The sequence below is a fragment of the Porites lutea genome, chromosome 3 (genome assembly GCF_958299795.1).
Source record: "Porites lutea chromosome 3, jaPorLute2.1, whole genome shotgun sequence".
In the NCBI taxonomy this organism is placed as follows: Eukaryota; Metazoa; Cnidaria; class Anthozoa; order Scleractinia; family Poritidae; genus Porites; species Porites lutea.
The window spans coordinates 37,865,356-37,885,300 of NC_133203.1; the positions used below are offsets into that span (position 1 = coordinate 37,865,356).

Sequence of the window (19,945 nt, forward strand, 5' to 3'; positions counted from 1 at the left end):
TATTCTTCAACTAAGGGAAAAAAAGTCTAACTGTTAGCAAAATCATCGCCACTAAGATTTTGATCAACTTCGTTCCCGGGGTTTTCTCCTCCTCGAGCCGCGGGGAAGGCGAGTTAGTCTGGGGCCACACTTTGTCACGCGGCGGCCATTTTGTCTCAGGAGATTTAAATAGCTTTGTTTATGCACGGCTAGCTTGGTAGAGAGAACAAGGGTAGCCGTGCATAAACAGAACTTTTTAAATCTCCTGAGACAAAATAACCGCCGTGTAACAAAGGTCTAATGAACAAACAATGGACGTTTCCCGCGTTCCACGCCCGCTTCGCTCTTGCCCTGGCTCTCCTGAAAAACGCGAAAGAAAAAAAAAACGCTGTATAGGCTATATGTTACAGATTTTGGTATCACACCAATTGGCTCCTGCATCACACCTAGGGTTGTTAAGGACGTGACGCCAATATTTTGACTCATGCCTGAGGTCTTACTTCGGGCTGTGCGTGGGGAAATAAAGCCAACAGAAGATTTAAAAAAAAGGATTATATCTACAGTTCCCAATTGCACTCAAAAATCACAAATTACCTATAGTAATCATCGGCATGACAGATAGTCTCCCTCCGGCAGCCGCTTTTGTCTCGTCACGCAACGCTCCTTGCGTGATGAGACAAAAACGGCTTCGAGGGAGACTATATGACAGTAAGACAACAATCATATTAGGTAATAATCAAATACGAACTTTGATACTTTATTTCGAAGTGACTTAAAAACATTAACCTCATTTTTCTATTATTTTACAAACGGATACAAAAGTCAGTGACAGAGCATTATTAGGGAGCTTCAGCAACAACTACGGTGACGGCTCCGAAAACGTCACTCAAAAAGGGAATTCGCGCTGCTTTAAACTTTATCGCACTTCTTCCATCTCGTTCAGTTTGTCAAATGTTGGCCAGTGTATCGAAGTTCAGGAGAAGAAAAAGAAAGTCATTGTCTTGTGTTCACGTCCTCCACAAAACGTGAAATTAGACACTTTCACGTCGTAGTCCTGCAGTGACCGAAAAGAAATGTTCAAAAAAGCGTGATGTACGAGCAGAGTTGCTGTTTAACCAATCTAAACCTATTGCTTTTTACCGCTCTTGTTAACGTCGCTGTCGTCGTTTAAGCTCCCTATTAAAAGAAAGTAAACGGGATTTCTCCTGTAAACACGCACTTTCGTAAGAATAAACTTCAGAGGAATCTTGCCTAGTAACTTTCTGACTCTGTTACAGCTGCTCCAAGAAGAGCGTACTCACTTGGTTTTCTGCAGTATGCTTTTGTTTCCCCGCTTAAAACGCTCGATATCCCCTCCCTCCCCCCACCCCCCCCAAAAAATCACTAAAATGCTTGTTAATGCTCATATCATATAGAGGTTTTGTAATCAATTTTCAGGGAAAATTCCATTAAAATGCTGGAATAATGCTGAATGTTTTGTCTCGCTAAAACGCTAGAATATCATTTGAGGTTTCTGCGTAACTGCCCACCTACCCCTCCCCTAAGTCACAATTTTGCCCTACGTGAGAGGTAAGTGTTAATGTTGACTTAAGGGAGGGGTAGGTGGGCAGTTTCCTAGACGAATAATGTACAAAAGCTTAAGGCCTGTTTCAAACGTCGTGCTACTTCCGTACTACGTTGGCAACCTCGTTCCCAGGGTTCTCTCCTACCCGCCCCCATGGGGGCGGGTAGGAGAGAACCCTGGGAACGAGGCTCGTTGGCTCGACTGCAGCACCACACTAGCACGACTTGGTTTCAGACGTCGAATTTACTTCAGTCGAATAAAACGGCTGCTGCCGAAAACAAAACACAAAAATAAAGAAACGGTTTAGCAAACTTTTAAACGTATTCTAATGCATTTATAACTTATGAATCGAGTTCGGCACGACGTTTGAAACCAAGTCGAGCTACTGCCGAGCTAAAGTCGAATTTAATTCGATCAATTGAGTTCGGGGCGGCAGTAGCACGACGTTTGGAACGGGCCTAACTCGCACAAGTCAAGCATAAATTTCAATTTAAATTTCAACACTAAATTTTAAATTATTGAAGAACTGCTACAGATTCCTTTAAACTAAATCTGAATCTATTTTGATCCTTTAATGAAGCCAAAACGTAACAGCGGCAATTCATGGAATTTAAGAACATAAGGAATTGACCGTGACGAATATGGCACCGTTCTACCGCCGTCAAATGTCTGAGGCTTTTTCTGCTTTGTCTAGCGGGTTTTCATTTGATGTTAAATGGAAACATGGTCAAAGCTTTATACAATAGTTAATCTAGCTGTCTTTTCAAATCCCTCACGATTACAATATGAGCTTCTTTTTGATAAAAACTCTTTGCAGCCAAGCAAAATTATTTTGGCAAATAGCACCGACAATTTTGCATTTTTAGTTTTAAAGCTTAGACCTTTTGCAGTAAGTTGCAGTATACTTTCAAAAAGATAGTAAATAAACAATACAGGGCCCCTGGAACAATGTATTGGTATCATAGTAAACTTTGCAGTGAAAATGATAATCTTAACTTTCGCTTTTTTTTTTTCACTTGACCGCGCGGTCAGCAAGGCCTTGACTTATTCTGTTCCGTGCTCTTAGTCAGAAGAGTCTTGTGGTTATGGTCAGTCGCGACCAGTAAAAGCGCGTGCACTACTTTCATCAGTACTCCGACTACCTGCGAGCACGAAACAGCCGTAAAAGTTATGACTCTAAGGAGCACCAGGTTAGGTTGAATGTAAGCTCACTGAACCTGGCTGGGGGGTCGAGACCCCGTGCAATAGAGAGGAAAAGGCGTTACGTCACGTTGCCATGGTAGCACAACTTCTGGATCTCAACAAATTATGTCCGGCAAATATGGCAGAAAAAAATAAAACGAAAAAGGTAACACCACCACGACTTTTCCGTTCATGCTTTCACTCAGGAACAAAACGGTAGCCGATACATTTCTACAATCGTTCGACAGTGTAAATTGCTGTCTCTGCCAAGAAAGATATTTTTGACATCCGAAGATTTTGCTACCATGGTGACGTGACGCCACACCTCTCTCTTTTTCGTAGGCGAGATTCAGGCTCGTTCCCAGTCGCTTCTAGGGCAAATTTGATGAGAACGCGAGGGAAGTCTGACCGATCCGGGGGAAGCGTCCCTACTATTCGTTCGATCTTCCCAATATCCTCGCAAAGCTAATTTTAACACCTCACTTAACAAATAACTGAGGACTGGGAACAAGTCTGCGATATATTTAATTATTTGTTTCTATTTATCTTTGTAATTCCTAGCTAGATTTCATCGATTAAAAATTCCTACAAAATATAATTAAAAAGATTAAATAAAATAATTGCTCATCAGGAAAGATTTTCTTATATAAAAAAGCTGCCAATAGCAAATTTAACCTACGTTTATTCATAGTTTATATCTCTGCATATCCACTTTTACCACACTTCCCTGCACAAGTAGTCTTAATACGGTCATATGTGAATACAACTCCATCCTGAGAAAAAAAGGAAATAATAATATTGGACAAAAAAAAATGGCATGAAAAAATTCTTCAAGCACTGGAAATTTTTAATTACACAGGCTAGTAATGAGCTACTTGGACGGTGAGTAACTATAGCCTGCAGTGCAGGCGTTTTCTTAGGGCGCCAGAAAATGCTCGCGAAAGCGCCATATTGGAACTCGGAAAGAAAGGAGAAAATGGGGCGGGGAGAGAGAAGAGAAAACGGCTTATTTTCTTCTCCCCTCCCCTCCCCCCTTTCCTCCTTTCGCCCTAGCACCTACCCTAAGGGTTACTATTTTTACTCTCCCTAATCTTCCTCCGTCATAACATCAAAGATGGCGGTTACAACAGTACGAACATAAACAAGCAGCTTTCGCCCGCCCAAAATATGCCTTCACTGCAGGCTAGTGAGTAACTAGTTATTTTGAGAAAATGGAAACATATCGTCCTTAATATACATGCTCCTATCGTTTCAACTTTACCGTCAAACAAGGCGTGAGCTAATACGCAGGTACAATCTTGGACAAAACTGTTGAGAAAATTGCATACTTGGGGGGCATTTTTTCTAAACTTCGTAACCGACCGATTCTTTCCTCTCCCCCTCCGCCTGGAAGCAGTGTTGTTGGGTCTTCAAAAAAAAGAGGGATCCCTTAGCATTTATAGGAAGCAACTTTGAACTGGGGGAGGGGGTTTTCTTTACGCAAAGCTGTTGATTTGGAAATAGTTTTGTTGCGTTAGGTAGTGCGCATTAATGAAAACATTTTCTTAAGTAGTTTTGTCCAGGATTGTAGCTCTAGTACATTTCAGGCATTTCTTGAGGTGATGCTACACGGGACGATTCGCAACGACAATTTTTAGCGCAACACAGCGTTGGAATGTTGGAACAATGTTATAACCATTCGAAACAATGTCGCAGCACTGTTGTCACGCTGCATTGCGCTAAAATTCGTCTCGTGTAACATCACCTGTATACAGTTGAACCTCCAATAGTCCATAAGTCTTGAAATTATAATAAGGAGCTTAAGCAACGACGACGGCGACGGTAACGAGAACGGCAAAAAAGCAATAGCCTTAGATTGGCAAAACAACAACTCTGCACGTGCATTACGCTTTTTTGTACGTTTATTAGCCGTCGTTGCACGACTACAACGTGAAAGTGCCTAATTTCACGTTTTATCGAGGATTAACCTGAGATCAGGCTCAATTTTAGTTTCGCTTTGTAATAACATTCCGGCGGGCAAGGCGAAACGAACAGCCGTAGAGAGAATGTATGAGAACCGCTAAAATTGGGCCTGATCTCAGGTTAGTCGAGAATGGGAACACAAGACAACAACTTTCTTTTTCTTTTCCTGAACTTTGATAAATTCCTTTAGAATTCAACTCCAAAAATAATTTGCCAACATTTGACGAATTAAACGAGCTGGAATAAGCACGAAAAAGTACGAGGCAGAGCGAATTCACTATTTAAGTCACGATCTTTAAGTCACGGTCGCCGTCGTCGTTGATTAAGCTCCCTACGACGCGGACGGCAACGAGAACGTCAAAAAAACAATTGGTTTAATAAGCAAAACAACAACTTCGCAGGTGCATCACGCTTTTTTGTACATTTCTTTCCTGTTTTTGCACGACTACGACGCGAAAATATCTAATTTTGTGTTTTATGGAGGACGTAAACAAGCAACGACGAAATTTTACTTCTCTTTCTCAGAGCTTGGATATGGTCCCTTGAAATTCAGCTTTTTGCCGTCCCAACAAGAGTTCTCCCATTGTTGTGACCTCTATTAAGCGGCCATCAAGCGCTTGATACACTTAGTTTGGCTCTATTTCAAGCCGTTTGATGAAGGAAGAACGGGGATACAAGTTCGTCAAACTTTAACTTCATCAATTTCAAACTTATGTTGAATTTTGTTGGTGTTAATCGTGGTGACAATTTATCACTCTCACTCGATTTGTTTCTTTACAAAGGCATCTCTAAGGGATGAAAGCAACCTTGGACTTCACCAACTAACAAAACGAGATTCTGGTATCTTTAGGATGTACACTTTGCAAAGTTTTGACGGGCACACCGTCATTTTTAAAGGGGAAATAGCCCCCCAAAAGACTACAAAACAGTCGGTTTAATTATCACAAAATTGGTTTTCAAGGCAAGCGCGCGTTTCTTCATCGCCTGTCTTGCTCGCCCTTTTTACCCATGCTCCAGGCCTTTTTTTCGACTGCTTGCGTTCTTGACGAACGCAAAATAGGGGATCTTTTGCAGCCTAACCCCAAGGGATGCTCCCCTTTTTAGAACTTAGATTTTTAGACATAACACTTCTTCTCCACGTTCGTGACATGACAATCATTTCACCATTCATCGAACATCGAATTCAAAATTTGCCATTTTTCTTTATCACCTGACCACAAAGTGCGCATTTGACATAACTGAATGATCTTGGAAGTATCAACAACACATGACAGATGTGAACCTAGAAAATGCTCTTGCTCTCTGTAAACTGTCTGTAAGTGTCTCTAAAGTTCAATGAATAGAGCGCCCACGGCCTGGCGATTGGGACTTCACAACCTCGACTACAAACATCGTGACATTTATTTACATTCTTTTCATTTGCTAAGGAGCTTGAAATTAGCCATATTTTTTTACTACCTTAGCCTGTGGATGTCCTTTGTTACCCGCGAGCAAAAAAGGGAAAAATATGAGATGCCTATAAAATCCCATTGGTAAATTAAGCTGCCAAATGAATTTGACCATGAAGTCTACTATAATAGAGCTTTCAGTTCTTGCATGTAATTCATGTATGTTTGTATCTATGTATGTATGGTCGTGCTTCTTTGCTGATGGGTATTTACAACAGCTATTCAGGCTATCAAAGGGTCGGACGAATATCATACGTTAACGAACGTTTTTGTTAAGCTAACTTTATGTTGTAAAAGTAAAACAAAATGGGCCTGACAAAATATGGAGACTTTCCATGCTTGAAGTAATGTGTAGAAATATGACGTGAAACTGAATATAAATCAAAGAAAAATTCAAGCATCTCGTAAAAAGGTTGTTATATCACCATTTGTGTTCTGTGATGGGTACTAGGTTTTCAAATAAAAAATACGAATTTTTTTTGGAAGGGTCTTAAAAATTTTTGAAGGGAAAAGTGGGGGATGGAAAAAAATTTCTGAAGGTAGGAAGGGGGATGCCATTTTTTTTAGATGCCACTGAAAGATTAAGTATTTGACAAACCAAGTGAAGGGGGGGGGGGGGGGGGGGTGTCAAAAAATTCTGTATGCTGTGAGGGGATCTTAAAAAGTTTTGCCCCTTTAAAAAATTTCCTCTGCCCCCTCGCCTCCCCCCCCCCCAACCAGTATACTTAATGCATGCAACCTTAATAAGCCAAATTTGTCTCAAATGACTTTGATCATTTGGTGACTAAAGTAAATAATGTTATAGGTATGGAAGTTATACAAGAAGGCTGGTAAATATACTGAAATTTTGAAAAATGGCAATTTTGGGGTGTAATTGTGACATCAATTTGGCCAAACTCTAGCCCCAGGCTCCTCTCTGTCCAATACCTTGAGGAACAAAGTTACATGCATGAACTGAAAGCTCTGTTATAGTAGAGTCTATGGTCAAATTCATTTGGCAGCACAATTTACCAATGGTGTTTTATTGCACTTTCAAAATGTCCCCTGGAAGGCTGGACTTTTGGTGCTCAAAGGGCAAAAAATAAGACCTCCCTGAAACTCTAAAACCAAATGTCAGAGTGCCAAGTTTCAGCCAAATCGGTTGACTACAACTTTTGAACCCTGGAACACTTTCTCAGACAGTGACACTTAAAGGAGCTTTGTCACGAAATTCAGCCAAATTGGGAAATTACAAAGTGCCTAAAAATAACCGCTTAAAACTTTAAAGGAAGGTTAAAATAACATAACAGAAACAACAGATGCCACGGATGGGCAAAACTGAAGACGATTAAAATGGATTGAAATTAGGGTTTTTGAAGACTATTCAACCTAAAAGTTTTTCAAAGTTGATCCCTGCTGCTGGCAACCTCAAAAATAATGCTCAGGAGACATATTTGTTTGCCTTGGATCTCTAATTTTGTCATTTACCTGTAATTTCTTTTACTTACTTTAAGTTAAATAACGATTGAGGGAAAGCAATTGGCAAAATTAAACAAAACGAACTGGACTGCCATGACACAGCCCCTTTAAAGGGTTAACAGAAGTCAGTATTTACCTTCACAAGGAAAGGAATATCAGCCCAGAAAGAATAATTGGGTATTAACTCTGGCATGCTTTCTATTCCTCGTCCATAACGGTTTACAAGCATTCCAATGATAAAATACATAAGCAGCAGGGGGAAAAATCTGTAAAGAAAACAAGCCTACATTAATTTTATGTCTGTTGAATGCCTTTCTTTCCTAAAAATGAAACATATAAAGGCTTTTAGTAATCACGAACAAGCAAAGCTAAGGTTTAAGTTCCAAAATTCTTGACCAAAATATCAATAAAAAGCCAATGGGTTACGTACTGGAATAATGGACACATCTGCAAAAGGATTTCCTAAAGTCATTTACAGTGTAGTGAACACGACCAGAGCCATCCAAAATTCCGGCCAGTCTCAGCTTACGTTCACAACAAGAGTCTTAATAATTTGGCAATTATGCTAAGGGATGACTTTTGGGAATTATATCACAGTAAATACTTAAATGTGCATGCTCAATTAAGGTGTCCTTTTGGAAACAACAATCAGATCAACTAAAATGGCAAAGTGGATTGGGTTAAAAAGCTTGATCTCTGTAAAACGTGAGATACTGTATGTTGCCCAGGCCTGTTAATTAGCCTTACATGATTAGTATAATGCTGCCGGCACTCAGACCTCCACTGCTTGATCCTCGTGTTGCACAGCAATACTTTGATTTAAACATTCCACTCTGTAAAAGAAAAGTAAACATCAAGTCTAGCAAAATAATGATGGCATAGCTTAAAGAAAGACAAAAATAATGGTAATTAATTTCTGATAACCTAGTGATCCTTGATCAAATAAATTAGACATAAACATTCCCTCAGCATGATGAAGAGCCATGTGGGTTACTATCGGGAACTATGAGGATTTTCCCTTTTCCCTTCCCTTTTCAACGCCTGCCAGGCAGGCTATCCCCAATTAACTATTGGTGCCAGTGGAGTAAGAATCATAATTTGCATTTTTATGTTGGACATTTTAAGGAGAGCAGTGGACCAGGCCTAACATGTACATACATGTAGAAGTGAGGTGGAAAAGCATTAAAAGGGTTGGGGAGGAAAGGAAAAAAACAGGAGGGGATTTGAGGTTTTCTCCTCTTTTTTTCCCCTTTTGTACCAGCCATACAGGCTATTAGAAAAATGGTGCAAATAGAGAAACTCAGCATTCTGGGTGATACCCTTCCAGATGAACATTGTTTTGGCAAATGTTGCATAAAATAGGATCACTATTTCTGTCAGTTTTTAAGATCTTATGATTTTTGGTGAATTTTCCCAAGTGATCCCTGAATGCTGAGGTGTATGATGTTTGTAGCAATTTGGATATTTTGAGATAAACCTGTGTGATTCATCATGAGTCTTCTTTTCTCCACAGCTTTAAATTTTGTCCTAGAGGGACAGGAGTGCAACTCATTTGCAGAGTTTACAGTAACAGATGAAATACTGAAAATACTTAATACAAATACCTATGTAGGTTGGGGTGGTCTGACGCCAGAATAGAGTCATGATTATGGATGCCTGAGCTAAAACGTGGAAACCACTTAACAAAGGTACTACTAGAGAATGTAGTGTGAGTGGGCCATACTTGTTTAATATTTTTCTTAATGATTTAGAAATTGAACACACTTCTGTTACTGTGACTCTACATTAGTCGCACCTGTCTGGTACAATCATGACACATCATCACATCACTAGTAAATCAATTTTTAACATGGTCCAAAGATAACAGCATGTTGGGTAAATAACCCAAGTAAATGTATAAATGAACTTATTTTTAGAAAGAAAAACAATAATAAGGAATGTGCACCCATTGGTGGTATCCCCCAATATAAGGATCTGTCCCTATTAGCAGTAATTTTTCAAGGTGATTCAAGATTTATGAATTAACTTCATTTGTTGTAAATATTCCCAGTCTCTAGAAAATTTTTTTATCCAATATGGATGGGTTTCTATAATTAATGCATTATACTTGGCACATGTAAAATGTGACTTCTAAATCAAATGTTGAATTTTCGACTGTTTCAGTTGCAGATTCATCAAAGTTGCATTCAATTTGAAACTGTAGAATTTAGTTGATTCAGACATCCCATCTTAAAGTAGTTACCTCTTGAATTAAATCAGGCATGTGAAAATAATAACAGTGTCCAGTAATAATAAAAATAGCAGTAGATACGCTATGGTACATACCACATTTTTTATATCCCTGTAAACTTTGCTTTCAATTTACCACATTATGTTATACTTAGTCTAGCTATATGCACCACACAGGTAAAAAAGAGAGTAAAAATGAGATGTAAAAAAAAGAAAAAAAAACAAGGTTATAAAAAATTTGCTTCAAGGGAATTGGAACCCGGACCCTCAGAATCAGTTAGAACTAAAAGTTAACATCCCTATCCACTGGATGACCTGGGTAAACGCTGACAACTCGGATCTTGTTTACTGTGGGTAATGTTGACCGAGATATCGGTCGATATAGCGGTCGACATAGCGGTCGACAGTCGGTCGATAGTCTGTCGATAGTCGGTCGACAGTCGGTCGATGGTCGGTTGATATTGAGATAGACTATCAGCCGATTATCGGTCGATATTTCGACGACGCACCTCGACTTACTCTCGGTCATATGTCGTTGATATATCGGTCAACTGTCGGTGGTATATCAGTCAACTGTTGGTGGTATATCGGTCTAGTGTCGGTGGTATATCGGTCAACTGTCGGTGGTATATCGGGCAACTGTCGTTCGAATATCAGTTGTGTGTTAATTTATCAGGTGAGTCCAATGGCTTTTTTTTTTAAGCAAAGACGTCATTAATTACTGTTATCATGCGATGGGGAACATGTGGCAGTGCGAGGCACGATTACTCTATGAAGCGAACCGAAGAGCACTGGGAACTAAGGACATGGTAACCTTTTTTTTTCCAGTTTGTATCATCACCGATCGTCTGATTTTTATCTGTTAAACAGAACCTGTCTCAGCCCAAGTTGAATCTGCTGCTCCTGTGGTCCCGCAGTCGAAGAATACTTAAAGAAGGATGAGTGAAACGACTGCTCCCGCAGTCCCGAAGTGGACGAATAATGAATAGGAAAAGGCAGTCCATGACATGCTTTAAGAACGAGGAATACACATCTTTTATTATCCGGCTTTGACCTGCTTCATCACGCCAAGTTCTCGTTTGTGCAGGGACCACAATTAAACTTAATATATATTTCTGCATTGAAGACTGACAAAATATCCAGCAGACTGAACACATTCATTTATTGTGGGAATGATTTCAATTTACAGCAAGGAAAATACTCATACGTTCTCATTACATTATCCTGCTTTTTTGCTCTGTCCTTTGCAAAGGAAGGCATGCTTTCATGTTTAATTTTGAGTAGTTTAATTTGGACTCATAACTGACTGAAAAATGCCCAAAAATGCGAATTCTTCAAGAATCTCCACGTGTCAATGGGGGCAATCGGTTATATTTCAGTAATCTTGCTCCAATTTCTTCTCCAGGGCTATTGATAACGGACTAAAAACTATACAGACCGACAAAAATCTCGACCGATATATCGAACGGCTATCTTCTGATTATCGACCAAGTGTCGACCGACCATCTACTGAGTTTCGACCAATTACCGACCGATACATCGGTCCAGTATCGACCAACTATTGGCAAAGTGTCGGCGAGGTGTCGGCGAAGTGTCGGTGAACGAAAAGCTTTATCGGCCGAGACACATCTGGAACGACTATTGACCGTGTCTCGACCGAGTGTCGCCTGACTATCGACCGCTATATTGACCGACTGTCGACCGAGTGTCGAGCGAGTGTCGAGCGAGTATCGACTGAGCGTCGACCGAGTATCGACTGACTGTCGACCAAGTGTCGACCGACTATCGACCGAGTGTCGACCGCTATATCGACCGATATCTCGGTCGACATTACCCACAGTAAACAAGATCCGACAACTCAAGTTTAAAAGACGTATATATTCATTCTCTATGATGATTGACAGTTTTCAAGGATGACTTTTTCAGTTTTTTTTTAATTTCTGTGTAGAATTAAATCTTTAACTGGTCGAAGCTAGACGTAAAGCTCACAATAAACTCATTAATACTCTTTAGGCTTGTTCCATGCTGGGGAACATTTAAGAAATTTATGAACTATCAATCGCGCGGCTACCGACTGAACCGTATGACCGTACGATTCTCTTGCCGCTCATAAGGTGTCTTTTCATCGGTCGGGGAAAACATAAACACAACATTGTTCAGGGATGGCACTAGGATTTTTCAATCTGGGTCCTTGGACTCACATGTCCGGTCAAATTGGGGTCCCCAAGCATTTTGGGTGGGTCCCAAAATCTTGGTGACCCTCCCCTCAGAAAAAAATTGAAATGGAAATTTTTGCATCCACTTGTGAACGTGTTCTTTCCAGCTTTTGTGCAATCCTTATTACAAATCATCAATAAATCATCGCCTGAGCCTCTTGTTTGTAGCCATCCAAATTGTTTCAGTCATTTGTCTAAAAACTGATTATGTCTTCCTCCCTCTTCATGGTTCATTGCCATATCACAGGTACATGTAAGTGGGCACTCAACCAGCACAATCGAGCAAACAACGAACAAACATGCCGGGAGCTCATTCAAGTTTCCCGGATCTGTAAATCGTCTCCAGTCCCCTTTGCATAGTTAAATCCAATATGGCAACCACGATGTGAATTCGCTTTGTTCGAAAATTTTTTACATGTCACTCAAACAACAAAATCTATTCAAGATTCAAGTAAGTGGAGTGAGTTCTTCAGGTCAACATTTGTGTCCTGGGACACATCAAAATTTTGATGATGCATTTTGTTCGCGTAAAAATGCACGATTTCTGCGTTAACACGATCTCTATTGTTCATCATTATTTCCATTGTTTTAGCTTAGGGGAGCAAAACATTGGGCTTTTAGGGTTAGAAGAGCTGCTACATGACTTCTCACCCCGGAATGAAGAAAAAAATATGGCCGCCAAATACATAATTTTTACTTTTTAAAGTTCTCCTCTATTAACAAACTTTAAACATTTATTTCGGCAAACAAACGAGAATGGATGTTTATGAGTCAAATGAGTCAATGAGTCATATGAGTCACAAGTCAATGAGTCAGATCTGAAAAAATTAAAGTTTCAGCAGAAACAGTAAAATTAAGCATTACTTTTACTTATTTTGTCTGGTTGCTTCGTTGCTGCCGGCACAAGGCCTATTTCTGACATGAAATCTTGACCTGGGCCAGGTTGTTCAAAGCAGGCTTAAGATAAGCCAGGGTTAGTGAAAAATTGCAATTCAGATATGAAAGCTTAAAAAGCAAATTCAGTTTTATTCTTTTTGCCCACAATTTGATGATTTGATACTCTAAAAAGAATCGAGAAAATTATGCGGAAAATGCTTTTGAACAAAAGAAAAAGAAACCCAGGTTAAAATTTAACCCTGGGTTGGCGCTAATCTGCCTTCGAACAACTGGGCCCTGGGCTGTTTGTTAGCAGTATCCCAGGCCCTGCCGCTTTATACTACGTGCATGCCCCAAAGAATAGCCTTCCCAGACACCCTTTAAGAACCATTTAAACCATCAGACAATCTATACGTCTACTAGAGATTCCATACACGAACTGAAGTGCTGCCCCAACGTTGTTCATATCCGTTGATGCATGAGTTTTAAACATGTGAACCAATGTAAATATAAACACGAACATAATGCAAACAATGAATGCCCAAAGATTTTAATCAATCAATAAGCATTGAAAGCTATTTAAAATATTACAATAGGTATACAGCAATACCTCAATAATAATTAATCGTACACTGTATGGGTGTTTCTAATATAAACACTTACTGTGTACAACTGTTTGACTCGTAGTTGGCCAGTCAGCTTAAAACATGGACTGCGGACTGTGGACTGCGGACCACAGACCACGGACTGCGGATAAAACACGGACTTAGTATAAAATGAGGACTGGAAACTACGGACTGAGCATAAAACACAGACTTATGAAAACACCTTTAGAAAGGAAAAACTGAGAGAAACGGATAGCGAACTGCAGTAGCATAAAACAGTAGTCCCAGCTTCTTGCCACACACACAGACATTCCTTTGGCCGGTTGTACGCAGTCTGTTCTCCCCAACGTCAGCCTGGAGAAGGAAAGCATTCTGCACAGGCAGAGAGGGTCTGATGCCACTACTCAAGCCAACTGAAAATGAAACTCTTAATTTTATAAAAAGAGGTTATAAGAGAATTCAATTCATAGTTTAAAACCTGAATAGAGGATGTGAAATTGAGAAGCACCAAATAGAAAAAAAATAGTATTGGTGTTAGTCAGTAAAATTATTACAGATGCCACAATTCTATTTCAAAGCCTTGTGGATACAACAAAATGAAGAACCTGGATGGGAAGGTCAATATAGCCACATAGGGCCAGTTCCACGATGCAAGACAGCTGTATAGGGTCACTCACCTATATGTGAATAATAACCGAAATATATCATCCAACGTTATATTCTAAGCAATGACGACATGATTTACACCTATGTAAACATGTACATTGCATTTGTGACCCGTGTCATAGACGCTAGAGACTTAAACCAGGTGTAAAAATGGGTGCTGAAAATAGCATTTTTGTCAGGCTCAGGATTTAGAGAACCGGGCGGCAATTTCTAGGAGAATTTATCACTTAAACTCACATGCTATTTAGTAATCTTCTGATCTTATTTTACCTTACCTAGAACCAATGAGCACAGTTTTTAGCAACGTAGTCCGCAGTCCGCATTTTATAACTAGTCCGTGTTTTTATACCAAGTCCGCCGTCCGCAAGTCCATCTTTTATACTGACTGGCTTCATACCCCTCCTCGGGCAAATTACAATTCAGTTTGTTCACCTCATAGCACCATTCACCTTTTGACGCAAGTAAAACCGATTGGAAAAAGTGGTGAACTACATTGGGAAGATTATCTAAGTACTGAAAACAGCTCTGCTATTGATTGTTGGAACAGATTCTTTAAAACATAAATTGGCTGTCCTGGATCGTCTTCAGTATGTTCATGATCCACAGCGATCCACAGCATGAAAGAACATTATATTCTCCTTGATTCCTCGCTAAAACTTAATGAATACAGGGTGTTTCACAAGTTCGTTCCGATTTTTTCTTCACTTAAATTTCACTGATTATTAAAGATAACTTTGGTAAACCTAAGCATGTTATTCATTATTCATTTAACATTGACTAACTGAAATATTAGCAGCCAGAATGCCTTCCTTTATGATTTCTGACATTTTCTAAGCGGTGAGGTATTAGAATGTACGAGCTCCCATAACGTGTCTAAATTCACAATTTTCCAGGTGAAGCGTAGTCGCTGTCTTAGCTAGTCCAGTGTTTTGGGGGCTGGATCTTTGTATGTTGTCTCATCAACGATAATCCAGATGGTTACCAGAGGGTTCGCATCATGTGAGTTTGCCGGACGGTTGTCCTTTGGTATAAAGTTTGCAAATTCTTCTGATGCCATGCCGGCATGAAGTGTGCACCGTCTTTTTTCTCTTCAAGGCTTTTCAACCTTTGTTGATCACGTATCTCCATACTGTTGTGCTCGAAACTTTGATATTGTGAAGTTGAAGTTTTCTTTTTACCTTGCAGTCTTGTTGAATTATTACGCATATACTTACAGCTTTTTTGATAACATTTTTCACACAGTTTGTAAAAAAAAAACAGCCATCTACTCCTTGGTTTGTCTTGTAAGGTCTTTACTTTTGACCACTTGTTCTCTCAGCATTCAGACTTCTTCAACAATTTGACAATTTCTTTGACTAAATGGACAGAGTACCTATAAAATAGATGCCTGAGCTCTAGCACAAACAGTGTACGCCTTCATTTTTGTGAAAGAGTAGAGAAAACAAAAGAAAACGCCACAAAAACGAATAGAAAACCTACAAAATGGGCACGAAAAATATGGCGGGAAAAAATTCGCGTACGTGCACATTTGGGGAAAAAATTTAAAAAATACCATAATTTCTTCAAATTTTAGTTTGAAATTGTTTTGAAAGGTTATTTAGACAACTTTCCTACCTGAATCAGTTTACATTTGCCTCAGGAAGCATTAAATTAATGCTTTGCGCAAAATACAACTTACAATCAGAACGAACTTTTGAAACACCCTGTACTTCCCGGGACACTTAACTTTACACCAGCATGGGTTGATTGACAAGCTAATGAGAAACTTTTATATCAATACAGACATAAAGAACTTTCTTTTGCACTCGCGACCAATTTTCTACTTCAAACGGGGCCCAAACATCAATACACCGAATGTCAAAGAACGACTGTTCCCAGATTTCCAGATTCCCAGATTTGAGTCTTTGAGTGCTAATTCATAACAGGTTTATCTAAATTTACTTTAAGCGCTGTGTTCAATGGAAATTAAACAGTTTCTTTGGCAGCACTCACAAAATTTAGGCTGCCTTATTTTTCACTTCTGGTCGGGTGCTACAGGGCAGGGCCTGGAAACTGCTAACAAACAGCCCAGGTAAAGATTTCATGCAGAATTTGGCCTTGTGCAGGCAGCAATGAAGGAAGTAGACAAAATAAGTAAAAGTAATGCTTATTTAATTTTATTGTTTCTATCGAAACTGTTATTTTTTCAGATCTGACTCACTGACTCATTGACTCATGACTCACCGACTCATTTCATCATGACTCCTTTACACTCCAAACAATGCAGTTAAGTTGAAAAAGGATTTTACAAAAGTCTCAAGAGTAGGTCTCCTTTTCAATTTTAACTTGCAATATCGGTCTTATTTACGCAACTTTTAAACTTTTGGCTCAGTTTTCGTTTGGTTCTACTTTGGAAATGGAATAATAATTACTCAGAGACAATACAGAGTAAAGAATTGTTGAGAAAAACACCAAAAATTTGCCAATTTATGACAAAAAAGGTACTTTAAAAATGAACTAAAACATTCAAAAACGCTTTGATCACGTGACTGATGATGTCATGTCCCTCTTTTGGCCATGAAAAAAATTATCAGGGAGAACATTACTTTCCTGCAAATTTTCTCCACCATGTGATAAAAGGTTGACTCTCTACAACCCTCGGCCTAGTCTCCCGACTTTTTTGCTCACGTTCATTACCCCCTTAAATTTTAAATGCTGGACGTCAACTGGTTTATATTTTTAAATTAAAGGCACACACAACTAAAATCTCAAATGTGCTATTTGTTTTTAACTCGTAAATGAAATCTTGTCACAGCAACAAAAAAACCTAATTCGCAAATAGTTGCATGACTGATGATGTCATTACCTCAGATGCGACATGGGAAGATATTTTATGGCAAATGTTATCTTGTTGTGATCTGACAGTCTTCTACATATAAAATTGTCAAAGTTATAAAGCTTTTTAAAAAATTGCCTCAAAGGATTCTGGGAGAGTTTTTTTATAGTAAGTGTAATTTACTTTTATATATTACAGCAGGATGTTCACATTCCAAAGCACATCACCAACAAATCAAATAGGAGGTTTTAAATTTGTAGACTTGGCAACACATGCCCGACCAAACATCCAGAGTTCCTTGGAAATTAAAATTTTTAATTGATCAAGTGGCTGCACTAGCTGAACAAGTTTTCCATCTAATACTATGACTTGGAAATTGCAGTACATTCAGGGGCCAACTATACCACATTTGAATTAAATACTTACATATGTTGAAAGTGATCCAACTTTGTCTTCTGTAAAGCGTTCAGGTGTAGTTCCATTTGTGGTGTGATCACACTTTAATGTAATCTTTGTCTGTCTGTCAATATAATACATAGTTTGATTGATTTGGTAAAGTGAAAACAAATTGTCCTTGTAAAACCTAGGAGTTTTTAAATTATCTACATTCGTAAATATTTACTGGCTAAGATTATTGTTTAGTTATCTCATATCATTTATATCATATATATTCTCAATATATTAGCATTTATATTTGAGTCTGGATAAATATTATTAATTGACAGGATAGCTTATTAAAAACACTATTGGCAGCCAAAAGGCCAAATTACTGATAATTTTACATATTTTGGTATTTTAATTATACTACTGTAAAAAGTAAAAGCTAAACAAAAATTTGAAAGAGGTAAAAATCTTTACAACATCTAAGAACTAGACTTTCTAAACTCTAGAAGAAAAGCGCTGACAAGAATTTACGGGATCCAAATACAGAAGACCTATGTATCACAAGAATTATTAGAGAGAAGTATTGACATAGAGAACTGTGATTGTGACCTATACACCTGAAAGAACTCTTGTGCGCAGGAACCAGGCCATGAAATTTGTGATCACAGCTTTCAATAATCTCATGAAAAAGACACTTGGTTATAATGTTCCTGCCTTCTTGTATCTCACTTTATTGTGAATGGCCTCTGCCCTGAACGCAAGACAGCTAGTGTAAAACTTGAAGTCTCTCTAACTGATCTGACAAGTAACCTGGCAGCTCATTATGGAAAACTTGACATGTTATATTCCATCGCTCAATGGATGAATACAAGTGATGTAGAAACGTAACTGCTCAAATGGGATCTACTTTGCGTGGTTGAACATCCCTAACAAGTGAAGCCTTTAAAGGCTGCCTTCCTGGCTACTTTAAAAACAGGAAAGCTGTACATCGTTGTCCTTGTCTTTGTCATTATTATTACTTTACAACCGTCATCACTTTTTTTAAGGCAGCTGATGGTTCAAAACCGAAGCTAGCGCACAGATGAATGAGCCACTGCAGTAATTAAGGGGGCAGTGGCATAGCTGCCTTTAAGCCATTAAGCCCAGGCTTAGCAAAAATTTGGGTTAAAATGAGCTCATGTAATGCAAAGCATCGCCATGTTACAGAAATTGCACCGAAATCAGAAACAGAAGCCCTATCCGGAATGGTTTTTGTGCCAGTGCAAGAGCTATCCAGTAGAGTGTGAACAAGGAATCTGTTGCTGGACTATCTTGTTTTTTCAAGTAGGTACGTTGTATGGATCCCACTTTGTTTCCTTTGCATTGGTAACAGGTTAGAAATTATCATAATGATGGTTAAAAAATTGGAATTTTGTAGGGTCTCAACTCGTAAATAACATCTAGTAAATCATTTCCCCCTTGTTAATTGCTTTTTTGTTTTTATTTTGTTGCGCACTGAAAAAGAGTTAATTTCATACCCTGGTTGACTATGTTTATTCTGCATTGAAACGGTTCCCTTGCTTTTGACAACTAAGAAGAGACACTATAAAGCAAAACATTTAAAGACCTTACAACTGAGAAAGACGCCATTGTGCTCATTTTTCTCCTTGCCATGTCAGCGTCCACTGTGACTTCAGAGACATGGGTTGTTTACAATTTACAAAAAGTTTCCGCAAAATAGGCAGTTGGAAAGTAAATGGGACGCAACCTTTTTTTTCTCGTCACAAAATTTCCAGGGGTAACTGCTGCAAATTAAAGATAATCCTGTTTATCCGGACAGAATGTTTTAAACGGTTCTGAATCCATGTTCCATTCCTTCATTGCCATATATCTTTACTTGATACCAGTTACAGTTTTTCGTGATCGTTTTTTGGTTAATTGAACTGATTTCTACAAATGGTAAATGGGTTCCGGGATGAAATTTACCAGACCTGATGGATTTTGCTTACCATTTGCCCAAACCATTAAATGACCAGTTTGCCCAAATATGATGTTAAACAACCTTGATATTGCACTACAAGAAGGGCGAAAAGCTCCACATGCGATCAATGATACTTAGAAAACAGCCAATTCCTAGCTCTATATGTACACAAGCCAGTCATACCTGAGATATACATGAGTGTAAATAGAGATCTTTAAAGAGTCCAAAAAGGCTTTTGCTGATAATTCACTGCTTATTACTCATTAACCTATTCACCCCTGAGCCGTCCTGGTAACCCCCTGTGCAGATCCACGTCCTTTCTACTGCTAGTGACCTCATCAGTTTTAATGGTTTGCAAGGACAACTTTGTCCGCTAACTTATGCAGAGTGAAGAGATCTTTCAAACAATACCAGAATGAGTACATTCTGGTAATTGTAATCATTCTGGTATGGTTTGAAAGATCTCTTCACTCTGCATAAGTTAGCGGACAAAGTTGTCCTTGCAAACCATTAAAACTGATGAGGTCACAAGCGGTAGAAAGGATGTGGATGCCCACAGGCTGTTACTGAATTTCAGTCAAGGACACCAAAGAAAAAGGCA

General features: G+C 38.9%; 1 protein-coding gene across 2 annotated transcripts in view; it reads right to left on the reverse strand.

The window, feature by feature from the left end:
- Positions 1-717: 717 nt before the first annotated feature.
- LOC140931080 (uncharacterized) overlaps positions 718-19,945 on the reverse strand; it is a 26,201-nt gene continuing 6,973 nt past the window's right edge. Inside the window, exons 4-8 of one of the 2 annotated variants that reach the window (XM_073380822.1) lie at positions 17,427-17,520; positions 8,341-8,426; positions 7,730-7,859; positions 3,405-3,498; positions 718-1,155 (exon numbers count right to left, since the gene is read on the reverse strand). In XM_073380822.1, the coding sequence (XP_073236923.1) occupies positions 3,418-3,498; positions 7,730-7,859; positions 8,341-8,426; positions 17,427-17,520 (391 nt within the window). In that variant the 3' untranslated portion in view covers positions 718-1,155; positions 3,405-3,417. Of the gene's footprint in view, positions 1,156-1,747; positions 3,311-3,404; positions 3,499-7,729; positions 7,860-8,340; positions 8,427-17,426; positions 17,521-19,945 lie in introns of those variants that run through there. The other variant, XM_073380821.1, reaches the window with a different exon arrangement.